Genomic DNA, 12,167 nt, shown 5'->3' with positions numbered 1-12,167 from the left:
TTGTTACGTAATTACTCCAATTCTCACAAACTCTTAAGAATTGAAAAGTGTAATTAGGATACTTCAATTACACCAAATTCGGTGAGACTCATTAATTACAATGGTTATCCAAACATGCTATCATTGTGTAATTACAATGGTACATTGCCACTGAACTTTTTAGACTCCTCAAGCACAGTTAAGGGTTGACAAGTGCTCTATAAGAGTATAATTTAATATTAAAAAGTATTTTGAAAAAAAAAGAGATATATAATAATTCTTTAAAATTGCTTATAGAATAAAAAAATATATTACCAGTATACTTGGTATTAATTGTGTTTAAAGTATTATATATATATATATATATTAAATAATCATATTTTTGCTTTATATTTAAAATTATTAAAATTTAAAAGTGAATTTCAAAACCAAAGCTTATTTATGCCAAAATCATTAAATTAAAGAGTAATGACATTTACTTTTTTTGGTTTAGAGTAAACTAAAACTACCGTGCTAAATGCTAACTTTTAGCAAAATGAGAAAGAGAAAATAATTTATTTATTTATATTAAATTCTTAAAAAGAAAATGTGATGAAATGAAGGGTGAAGACAAGCCCTTCCAGAATCCACCACATGTGCTATTTTCCTGAGAAACAAACAAAAACTTTTTTTCATCATTCTCTTTTCCTTAGGAAACTGCCAAAGGAAATGCGAAAAGTGGTGTGTGGCAGAAAAAAGGACGCTAAGGTTTACAGTTTGGTCCCATGTACCCGACTCGACTGCTTAAGTGGGGAGCGGAGTTGGGTAATAATCTTTGTTTTTTTTACTTTAATTTAGAAATTTAAAGCATCATTACCCCCCAAAGCCTCCTTTTCTTGCTCGTTAATCCTAGGAAAACTCTTTGATTCTAAGCCAAAGATGATGATCAATCCCATTCCAATCAAATAATTTAGTCCTAAACTCCTGATTTTAAGAATTTTGAGATCGATGCGGGAACCTTAATTATTTTATTAATAATTGATTTGATTGTAATTTTAAATAATTTAAGGCATTATAATTGTAGGGGATAGACCCGATTAAACAATCAACGAAGTGAATAAAATAAGGATCGAAAATGTCAATCATGTAAATTTTATGTGAGAATAAAAAACAACAAATAAAAAGATAGTACAAAAGATGGAGAGAATTAAAAGAAAAATCCGAATCACCATAACAAAATTTTCTCAATCTAAATTATTTTTATTGTGTAAAATCTAGAGTAACTAAGGTCTATTTATAGACTAAAATTCATAGCATATATAACTATAACAACTCTTTAAAAAAGAAGATTAATAGTCAATTTTGATTTTTTAAAAAAATTTGATGACCAAATTTAACTTGAAAAAAGAATAAAAGTCAAATTGATAAAAATCGTTATAAAAATTAAAAAGATAAATCTCAAAATTATACATAAATTTTAATTCAATATGTAATTTGATACATAAATTTTAATTTGGAGCAATTATATATATGAAATTTTGAATCTAGTTCAAGTATACATAAAACTTTAATTTTGATTCAATCATATATATTTGAAAAAATAAATACATTAATTTATTATATTTTGATAATATATAAGTATAAAATGATGTTATATCAATAATTATATTTGGTAAGAATTGAATTAAATAAAGTATTACATATAAAATTATATATTAACTTTAAAATTTATCCAAAATAAAATAAAATAAAATAAAAATGAGATTTAAAAATGAAACCAGCCCCACCGCCATTGCCACCACATCACCACCTCAAACACAAATGAAAAAGTGGAAACAAACAAAAACCCCTTTATTTTTTATGTTAATTTCTCAAAAACACAGAGTAACGGTGAAAAGAAAAAGATGATCTAATGAGTAATGTTTTCTTTATTAAGACATTATAGGAGAAGAACCTTTTCATGATCTCATCAACACATCAAAATGTGGGCATTTTTTATAATCAATTAATTATTAATTATTATATATTAATTTGTAAAAACAACAAAACTAGAAATTAGAAGCCTTAATAACTAAAACAGATCCTTCATTTTTGTAGAAAGAGACCTCCCATACTTTCACACACGGCGATTACGACTTTTTTGCAGAGCTTAAAGATAAAAAAACACGACATTTTCTCTTTAAAAAAGAGGGAGACACTGGAACCATTTCTCTCTCTCTCTTTCTCTTCATATATTATATATTAACACACACATTTCATATAGGTTTTATATTTCTTTTTCTTTGCTTGTTTACGTTCTACATGCTTATAGGCTTATTGGGTTTAGGCTGCTCAGCATCTAATTCAATTCAAAGACGATTCGTCTGTATTTTGGAATGCTGGTGTAGGAGTGGTACTCCTTTTGTATATCACAAAAAAAGGGTTTGTTTCTTTTTTGGGAATAAAAAGAGGAGAGAGTCGGGACATCTTGTTCAGGTTGATCAGAGGACAAAAACCCAGGTTCAGTTTTATTTAATATTTTTGTTTCAGATATGGGTTTTTTTCTTTCATTTCTTTTCTTTTCTTTTTTTGCTTTTGATTTTTGGTCCCTTTATTTGTCTCCTTCGGGTCTCTCCACCAGATATCTCATATAGAGAGACACGAAAGAGAGAGAGAGTGTGTGTGTCTATGAGTTTGTGGAAATAAAAGGAATCATTTCTGTTTGTGTTTTCAGTCTTCGTTATCCGTGTTATAAAGAATCTATTTGTTTTCATGTGTAAGTCTGTAGATTCTATCTCTAAATAACCCTTTTGTTGTTGTGGTTTTGCCTCTTTCATTGCTTTCAGTTGGTGAGATGCCCTTCTTCACACGATTTGATCTCACTTCGTACTTGATTCATCGACATCATCGACAAAGCCGCCTACTCAGCTTGTTTTTTGGGTCTCTCTTTCACACGAAACTCACCCTTTTCAACAATGGGATTCACTCGTTTGCTCAATAGCATTGCGACTCATTCTTCTTCTTCACCAGCATCCGCCGGACAACAACCACATTTTTCCCTTGCGGGGACGATGCAAGGTTTGCCCATTTTGGAACTATCCTCCATTTGCATCGATCTCACACTTCTCCTGGTGTTCCTTTTCACAATATCTGCAAGGAAAATACTTGTCTGTGTCGGTCGAACTCGATTTCTTAAGGATGATTCTGTTGGGAATTCAAGCCCAATTAGGAGAAGCATTAGTGGTGATGCTGAAGTTGGAGATGTTGTTGTCGGCACTGGGTTTAAATTCTCTGTATGTTGTAGTTTCTATGTGCTGCTTGTGCAAGTTGTGGTGCTGGGATTTGATGGATTTGGTTTGATAAGAGAGGCTGTTGATGGGAAGGTTGTGGTTTGGTCTGTTATTGCCTTGCCTGCTGTTCAAGGTTTAGCTTGGTTTGTATTGAGTTTTTTAGCTCTTCATTGTAAGTTTAAGGTGCTCGAGAAATTCCCATTGTTGTTGAGGGTATGGTGGTTTATTTCTTTTGTGATTTGCATCTGTACCTTGTATGTCGATGGAAAATCACTTTTAGTGTATGGTTCGAACCACTTGACTTCCCATGTTGTCGCCAAATTTGTTGTAACACCCGCTCTTGCATTTCTTTGCTTTGTTGCAATTAGAGGTGCAACCGGTATAGAATTGTATAGAAACTCCGACCTTCAGGAGCCATTGCTTGAAGATGAGGCAGGATGTCTTAAGGTAACTCCTTATACTGATGCTGGGCTCTTCAGTTTGGCTATACTTTCTTGGCTAAATCCACTTCTTTCAATTGGCGCCAAGAGACCACTTGAGCTTAAAGATATTCCCCTTCTTGCACCGAAAGACCGTTCCAAGACAAATTACAAGGTTGTAAATTCAAATTGGGAAAAAATGAAGGCCGAAAACCTATCAAATCAACCTTCTTTGGCTTGGGCGATTTTGAGGTCATTCTGGAAGGAAGCAGCTGGTAATGCTGTCTTTGCTTTGTTGAACACGCTCGTTTCCTATGTGGGTCCGTATATGATAAGTTACTTTGTTGATTATCTGGGAGGGAAAGAGACCTTTCCTCATGAAGGTTATGTGCTTGCTGGAATATTTTTTGTATCGAAGCTCTTAGAGACACTAACAACCAGGCAGTGGTATCTTGGGGTTGACATTTTGGGTATGCATGTTAGATCAGCTCTGACAGCAATGGTGTATCGGAAGGGGCTGAAGCTCTCAAGCTTGGCTAAACAAAGTCATACTAGTGGAGAAATTGTTAATTACATGGCAGTTGATGTTCAAAGAGTGGGGGACTATTCTTGGTATCTCCATGACATTTGGATGCTTCCTTTGCAAATAATTCTTGCTCTCGCAATATTATATAAAAATGTCGGTATTGCTTCTGTTGCCACATTGGTTGCAACCATTATATCCATCATTGTTACTGTTCCTTTGGCTAAGGTTCAAGAAGATTATCAAGACAAGTTAATGGCTGCCAAGGATGAAAGAATGAGGAAGACTTCTGAATGTCTAAGGAACATGAGGATTCTGAAATTACAAGCTTGGGAGGAAAGGTACCGAGTTAAATTGGAGGAGATGCGGGATGTAGAATTCAAGTGGCTACGAAAAGCCCTCTATTCACAGGCCTTTATTACTTTCATTTTCTGGAGTTCCCCAATATTTGTTGCGGCTGTTACATTTGCAACATCTATATTGTTGGGAGCTGAACTCACTGCTGGAAGTGTTCTTTCCGCACTGGCCACTTTCAGAATACTTCAAGAACCACTCAGGAATTTTCCTGACCTGGTGTCTATGATGGCACAAACAAAGGTCTCTCTTGATCGACTTTCTGGATTCCTTCAGGAGGAAGAACTGCAGGAAGATGCCACCATTGTTCTGCCCCGGGGAATGTCAAAGGTGGCTATAGAGATTAAGGATGGTGTGTTTTGCTGGGATCCCTCTTCTTCAAGGCCCACCTTATCTGGAATACAAATGAAAGTAGAAAGTGGGATGCGTGTGGCAGTTTGTGGCATGGTTGGCTCTGGGAAGTCAAGCTTTCTCTCTTGCATCCTTGGGGAGATTCCTAAAATCTCTGGCGAGGTAAGTCTGACTCATAATACTTTTAAACTATTTCTACCTCTAATGGAAAGGGTTTTAGATTTGCTATGCGTTTACTGTGATGTTTGAACAGGTTCGAGTGTGTGGTACTGCTGCCTATGTCTCTCAGTCTGCTTGGATACAGTCTGGAAATATTGAAGAGAACATTCTTTTTGGTAGTCCAATGGATAAAGCTAAATACAGGAAAGTTGTCCATGCTTGTTCCCTGAAGAAAGATTTTGAACTTTTTTCACATGGAGATCAGACCATAATTGGAGATAGGGGTATAAACCTGAGTGGTGGACAGAAACAACGAGTGCAGCTTGCAAGGGCGCTTTATCAAGATGCTGATATTTATTTACTTGATGACCCCTTCAGTGCTGTTGATGCTCACACTGGCTCAGAACTGTTCAAGGTCTGACTTAGTTGATATACCACATATATTGGTGTTCATAACTATTGAATTTGGCTGACAATCATGTTCTTGGAACTGCAGGAATACATAATGACAGCACTGGCGAATAAGACTGTTGTTTTTGTGACCCATCAAGTTGAATTTCTACCTACTGCTGATTTGATACTGGTATGGAATAGTTTCAAAGTTATTTCTGCTATTACTACAGCATGCAATGATGCATGCTTTTATGCACTCTTTATCATGGGATGAATGTCTGGTGCTTACTAAAATTCATAGCCTTGCTATTGTGTGCATAAGTTTCCACTATGATCTGAAGAAGAATTTGTAGCAAAACAATTAGATAGTGCAATTGGTAAGGTGTTAGTTTTCATTGTTAGGAACTGGCTTTTATGCCTAAATTTGAAAAAGTCCAATAGGAAAGTTAGCTGAGAGTTAAGCGCATGAATGTTTTATATTTTAGTTTTCCTTATGTCATTTTGTTGGATTTATTTCTTGAAGGTTCTTCTTAAATGACATTGGTGGCTGTCTAATTTTCTATTGTTATAGTTTTTGCCATGCAGACATATTTTTTGGTTGACTTCATGGCTTTGCTTGTGCACTGCCTTTCCTTTTATTGAGAAAAGATATAGTGTTTCACTGGACTAATCCTTGTTTAAGGCGATTTCCCCCTTTCACCTCCAAAACCAATGCCCCTCTTTATCCAGTTCATATCCAGTATTAAGAGGTTATAGAGTATTATTGATTAATGCAAAAGCAGATGGATTGAACCATTATCTAATTAATAAATTAGATAGTAACGTCATGCTAGAAGAGACATCATGGGAGATAACAGCACACTGAAAGTACTAGGGCAAAGTCAGTAATGATAGAATGCCTAGACCAATGGTGCAACTTACTGGATGTATAGTGGAAAACACAATGGACTGGAATTAGTTGTACCTTTACAGGGAGACCAAATATAAAGCTTGTTGAGATGAAGTGTTGTTTGACTGAACAATCAACTGATTTTCACATAATAATGAGTTTTCTTTGGAGTAATTATGCAGTTAAAGCCCAATGTATTTTCTGCTCCCCCCTCCCCTCTTTTCTTTCTGAGACTGTTTTTCTGTATGGTGTTCTGAATATTATATTCTCAAATGTCATCATTCATATTTTCAGGTTCTTAAGGAAGGTCGCATCATACAAGCTGGAAAATATGATGAGCTTTTACAAGCAGGCACTGATTTCAACGCTCTGGTCTCAGCTCACCATGAAGCAATTGAAGCAATGGATATTCCGAGTTTCTCATCAGAAGAATCAGATGAAAATTTGCTTCTTGATGGGCCAGCCATACTGAATAAAAAATGTGATTCAGCTGGAAATAATATTGACAGTTTGGCTAAGGAAGTGGAAGATGGTGCATCAGCGTCAGACCAGAAAGCAATTAAAGAGAAAAAGAAAGCAAAGCGGAGGAAAAAACAGCTTGTTCAAGAAGAGGAAAGGGTTAAAGGAAGAGTCAGCATGAAGGTGTACTTGTCATATATGGCAGCTGCATATAAAGGCTTACTGATACCGCTCATTGTTCTTGCACAAACATTATTTCAATTCCTTCAAATAGCTAGTAATTGGTGGATGGCATGGGCTAACCCCCAGACTGAAGGAGACGAAGCAAAAGTCAGTCCTATGGTCCTACTTGTTGTTTATATGGCCCTTGCTTTTGGGAGCTCTTGGTTTATATTTGTCAGGGCTGTTCTGGTAGCCACATTTGGTCTAGCAGCTGCACAAAAATTGTTTCTCAATATGCTTAGAAGTGTTTTTCGAGCTCCGATGTCTTTTTTTGATTCAACTCCAGCTGGGCGTATCCTGAACCGAGTAATCTTTTAATTATATATTTCCAGCTGAAATTTACACACAAAAGTTGCTGCCTTACGGAATCTTGTTTTTTGTTTTTGTCAGATTTCTTTATTCAGATTATCTGATGTTGGTCATTTGTTAACACGCAGGTATCTATTGATCAAAGTGTTGTGGATCTTGATATACCGTTTAGGCTTGGTGGTTTTGCTTCAACAACAATACAACTTCTTGGGATTGTTGGGGTGATGACGGAAGTTACTTGGCAAGTTCTGCTTCTTGTTATCCCGATGGCTGCTGCTTGCTTGTGGATGCAGGTAGTTATTGCTATTTTGCCTCAAATTTCTGCTGTTGGTTTCCATTGGCTTTCATAGATTGAGAGAAAGGGAAGTACCTTATTACTAGTTTCTTCCTTAAGCCTGTTCTTTTTTTTCTCATTCTTTAATTATTCCGCTTTTATCGTTCTTTAAGTCTGGTGAATTCCTCACTTATTGCTTGTTGCAGAAATACTACATGGCTTCTTCAAGGGAACTAGTCCGCATTGTTAGCATCCAGAAATCTCCAGTTATTCATCTTTTTGGTGAATCAATTGCTGGAGCAGCCACAATAAGGGGTTTTGGACAAGAGAAAAGGTTCATGAAGAGAAACCTTTATCTTCTTGATTGTTTTGCTCGCCCATTCTTTTGCAGTATTGCAGCCATTGAATGGCTTTGCCTGCGGATGGAGTTACTTTCAACCTTTGTATTTGCTTTTTGCATGATTTTGCTCGTGAGTTTTCCACATGGAAGTATTGATCCAAGTAAGCAAATCTTTTGCATTATTACGCTCTATTTATCTGCTTGTTTTTGTTAGAAATTTTGAGTCATCTGGAGTGATTTGTGCTACAACTTTAAAGTGATACAACTTTAAAGTAAAATTGATATCTCACTTGCCAGGGCAAGTAAACCGTTGGTGTGTTTTGAAGAGTCTTCATTTCACCTTGTTAAAATCTTGTTCTGCAGAGTGCAGAGCCAATCCTAAAATCCTGGCCTTATCCTTTTTTTCATTTTCACTAGGGTCGAGGGATATGGTATTCTGAAGTGATCCTTCAGAAGATATTGCTTTGCACTGTGTCTTTTATGAGGACCCTTGGAAATCTCGGGTACTTTTAGTTACATTGTTATGCATTCCTTTTTCTACTATGCTTTAGGATATGTAAGAGAAATTTTCACTTTGATCCTTCAAGAAGCACAGCGGCTAGACAAACTTCTGACACAGTTTCATTAGTATAAGACTATCAGTTATATGACAAAAATGAAAAATTGGTGTTGTTTAGCATTATAAATATTGATGTCAATTGTTCCTGATTGTTCTAAACAGGCATGGCAGGCCTTGCTGTGACATATGGCCTTAACTTAAATGCACGGCTATCACGGTGGATACTTAGCTTTTGCAAGCTTGAGAATAAAATTATTTCCATTGAGAGGATTTATCAGTACAGCCAAATTCCAAGTGAAGCTCCTTCCATTATTGAAAACTTGCGCCCACCATCCTCATGGCCTGAAAGTGGAACAATTGAACTGGTCGATTTAAAGGTATCCAGTTGTTTTTCATGACATTGTGAAGTACTTCCTTTTTCCTTGCAAGAGACAAGACTCATTGCATCATTCTTTTTCTACATTCAATGTTTCCCACTAATAGTTCATGAGGAAGGTTTGCAGGGTATGAGTCTTTTGTGGCACGAAAATGAACATTCTAATAGCATTTTAGAATTCCTTTTGCTAGAACCCAAATATCATTTTTATAATCTTTCTACTCTCTTCTTCCGTGCTAGATGAAGTCCTACTTGATTGGGAAATTTGGACTATGTTTTATGATTTTTTTCCTTATGCCAAATAAAAAGAAGAGTCAAAAATTATATGGGGCTGTGTGATCAATAGATGATGCTTGGTTTTATTTCTTAATGATCTTGGAGAATAAAAGGATAAAACATTCTCTGTTCAAATATTACAGGCGCCACATGCTGACTTTTCATTTTCTTTTTATATTTCCCGTTTGAAGGTTCGATATGGGGAAAATCTTCCAGTGGTGCTTCATGGGGTATCATGTGCATTTCCTGGTGGCATGAAGATTGGAATTGTTGGGCGTACTGGCAGCGGTAAATCTACATTGATCCAAGCATTGTTCCGATTGATTGAGCCAGCTGGTGGGAGAATCATTATAGACAATATTGACATTTCAACAATTGGGCTCCATGACCTTCGTAGCCGTCTTAGTATCATACCCCAGGATCCTACTTTATTTGAAGGAACTATTAGAGGCAATCTAGATCCTCTTGAAGAGCATTCAGATCATGATATCTGGGAGGTACAAGTTTCACTTGCGTACTAATATATCACCTCTCTCTCCCTCAATGAGTTTTCTATACTTAAGCTTAGAATTTTGTTGAGTTTATGAGTTTCTTCATACAAGGTCGTGCATTTATTACCATATAAACATTCTCATTGTTCTTCACTTCTGAAGTAATTAGTAATTCTATAGATTCTAAATAATTCCTAAGTTTGCATTTCTCTTATTGAAGAATTCAGAGTTCTTTTCACTGAGATTATTAGTTCCTAGTAACATTGTCACCACTTAATTATACTATCGGTTTAGCTGTTAGTTGTTTGAAGGACTTTCTGAACATTATGGTCAAATATTAAACAAGTTCCACTTAATCACTTGATTCACATTTCTTTTTTATCTTTCTTTATCTTCTTTTCCCAAGTAAATTTGCCTTGCCAAAATATGATCTGTTGAATCTTGTAATATGATCATGCCGAATGGCATGCACTGAGTCAAGTACTGATATTTTTCTGTCTCAGGCACTTGAGAAATCTCAACTTGGAGACATTGTTCGTGATAAAGACCTAAAGCTTGATACACCAGGTCTGTACCATCCCTCCTGGACACCATTAATGTCGTCTGGCCGAAAAATAAAAATAAAAAAGAAAAAAAAATCAAAATGTAAGGAGAGGATAAAGCCCTTTGAAGTTGCATGTTGATAGATGGTTTTTTTCTTCAATGTAAAATTGTGCAGTTTTAGAAAATGGAGATAACTGGAGTGTGGGGCAGCGGCAACTTGTTTCCTTGGGCCGGGCTTTGCTCAAACAAGCGAGAATACTTGTGCTGGATGAGGCAACAGCATCAGTTGATACTGCCACTGACAATCTCATACAGAAGATCATCCGAACGGAGTTCAAGAACTGCACAGTTTGCACTATTGCACATCGTATTCCAACTGTGATTGACAGTGATCTTGTTTTGGTGCTAAGTGATGGTATGTATATCTTTTAATGTGCCATCTTAAGTTCGAGATGTTTCAATGATGTGAAGTTATTGAAAGTCTTGACTTTTTCCCAATGATTTGGAAACTTATTTGCAGGGCGAGTTGCCGAGTTTGATACTCCACAACGTCTCCTAGAGGATAAATCATCCATGTTTCTAAAGTTGGTAACCGAGTACTCATCAAGATCAAGTGGCATACCAGAATTTTGAAACAGATTGCCTGCCCAAAATTTCTTCTACTCGGGCGTTGGAAGCTGAAGCACTATTCAAGAGTGAACAGGCTACTGCTGCTTCCTTTTCACAGCACTTGGCAAACTCGACTACAGATAGCAATGACAGATGTGCATGTCAAGCCATTAAACCAAAACCTCAAAGTAGAGGAAAGTAGTTTCTACTTCAAGGTAATTTCAAGTTAACTCATCCCCTTGAGTGAATTTGGGGTATTCATGCACGGTTAGCACTTAGCTACTCGGCATACCTTGTAACGGAAAATAAGTCAGATGGGTAGTTAATAATACACTGAAGGGAGGAAAAGGGTGGACAATCATATTTGTTCAAAAATGTGCAATAAAGAAGTGCTTAGAACAAATGTTCCACCGTAGTTAGGACAATTTGTAGAGTTGAACTTAGTTCAGGTCCACTCTTTCTTCTTCTGGCAAAAGTTTTCAGTTGTAGACTGAAGAATATAAATTTTGTTTAATTTTGGTTTATCTCCCTGGTTGCAATTTAAGTTATAGGCTTTGATGGCCTTTGAATTTTGCTTCAAACTGTTTGTTTGCTCTCTCATTCTATAATAATATCCAATATACTGCTGCAGCGAACCCATGGCTTAAATCAGTTGATGCATGAAGCTACCCTGAAGAGGTGGCATGAAGCAGGCGGTATTTTTCCCTATTGCCACCACTTATATACATATATATACATGTATGTATGTAATGTATGTATGTAGGTATACTGCTGCAGCTGTCTGACTGATAGTGGACCTTTTTACTATGTTGTTTTGATTCTTTGTTTCTATTGAACTATTTATGTTTGACATCCATATATGAGGCATATCTGTACATGGGTATGAGGATATGATCTTTCAAGAATGCTTTCAAGTATATGGAAATCTTGTTTTTACTCTCAAGTTTTGAGTAATATGGTTAGTTGATGTCAGCAGCTTAGATTCCATAACATACAATTTGAATAAAGTGGCACAGCATTACATTGAAGGAGTAGTGTTATATGTAATGGTCAGGTGGTTACTCTCTGGTTTCTTTTTGAAAGATATGTGAGTAAAGCAAATGTGCGCTTCAGTCTGGAATCTGACTAGCAAGCAACTCTGGTTTTGGTTGATAAATGATGATGAGCGGCTTTCTAATTGGTCATTTTATGATTTAAAACTAGGTTTACTCGAATTTAGTTTGTAGGGTTCGAATGTACCAGAAGCAACCACATATCATTAAAGGAGTCATTCCAGTTTTAGTGGGGGACTTGGAGGGCATTTTCCTTGTTTGGTTCTTCTAGTCACCCAATCCATAGCCTGGAACACTGTTAAGACGACACTTAGTAGTACATGAGAGATTGCATCTATATTC

The 12,167-nt window shown here is 36.1% G+C and overlaps 1 protein-coding gene across 3 annotated transcripts; it reads left to right on the top strand.

Moving 5' to 3' along the window:
• The first annotated feature begins 1,904 nt into the window (after positions 1–1,904).
• Positions 1,905–11,716, top strand: LOC121203108 (ABC transporter C family member 5). Of its 3 annotated transcripts, XR_001698897.2 has the most exons (13): positions 2,037–2,457; positions 2,784–5,036; positions 5,128–5,448; positions 5,530–5,616; positions 6,610–7,302; positions 7,434–7,598; positions 7,786–8,080; positions 8,641–8,855; positions 9,322–9,627; positions 10,125–10,188; positions 10,340–10,579; positions 10,685–10,988; positions 11,405–11,716. XR_001698897.2 is itself a non-coding variant. In XM_041118090.1 (12 exons), exons 2-12 carry the CDS (start codon positions 2,913–2,915, stop codon positions 10,795–10,797), a joined length of 4,623 nt encoding a protein of 1,540 aa, XP_040974024.1. In that variant the 5' UTR covers positions 1,905–2,457; positions 2,784–2,912; the 3' UTR covers positions 10,798–11,297. The 3 variants fall into 3 exon arrangements, 1 of the variants encoding a protein (XP_040974024.1); XM_041118090.1 differs by lacking the exon at positions 11,405–11,716 and having other exon boundaries at positions 1,905–2,457; positions 10,685–11,297; XR_005930713.1 differs by lacking the exons at positions 9,322–9,627; positions 10,125–10,188; positions 10,340–10,579; positions 10,685–10,988; positions 11,405–11,716 and adding an exon at positions 8,337–8,422 and having other exon boundaries at positions 8,641–8,806.
• The last annotated feature ends 451 nt before the right edge of the window (positions 11,717–12,167 follow it).

The sequence above is a fragment of the Gossypium hirsutum genome, chromosome A07 (assembly GCF_007990345.1).
Source record: "Gossypium hirsutum isolate 1008001.06 chromosome A07, Gossypium_hirsutum_v2.1, whole genome shotgun sequence".
Classification (NCBI taxonomy): Eukaryota; Viridiplantae; Streptophyta; class Magnoliopsida; order Malvales; family Malvaceae; genus Gossypium; species Gossypium hirsutum.
Note: the sequence above shows the minus strand (reverse complement) of the source record. Positions and strands in the feature narration are given on the sequence as shown.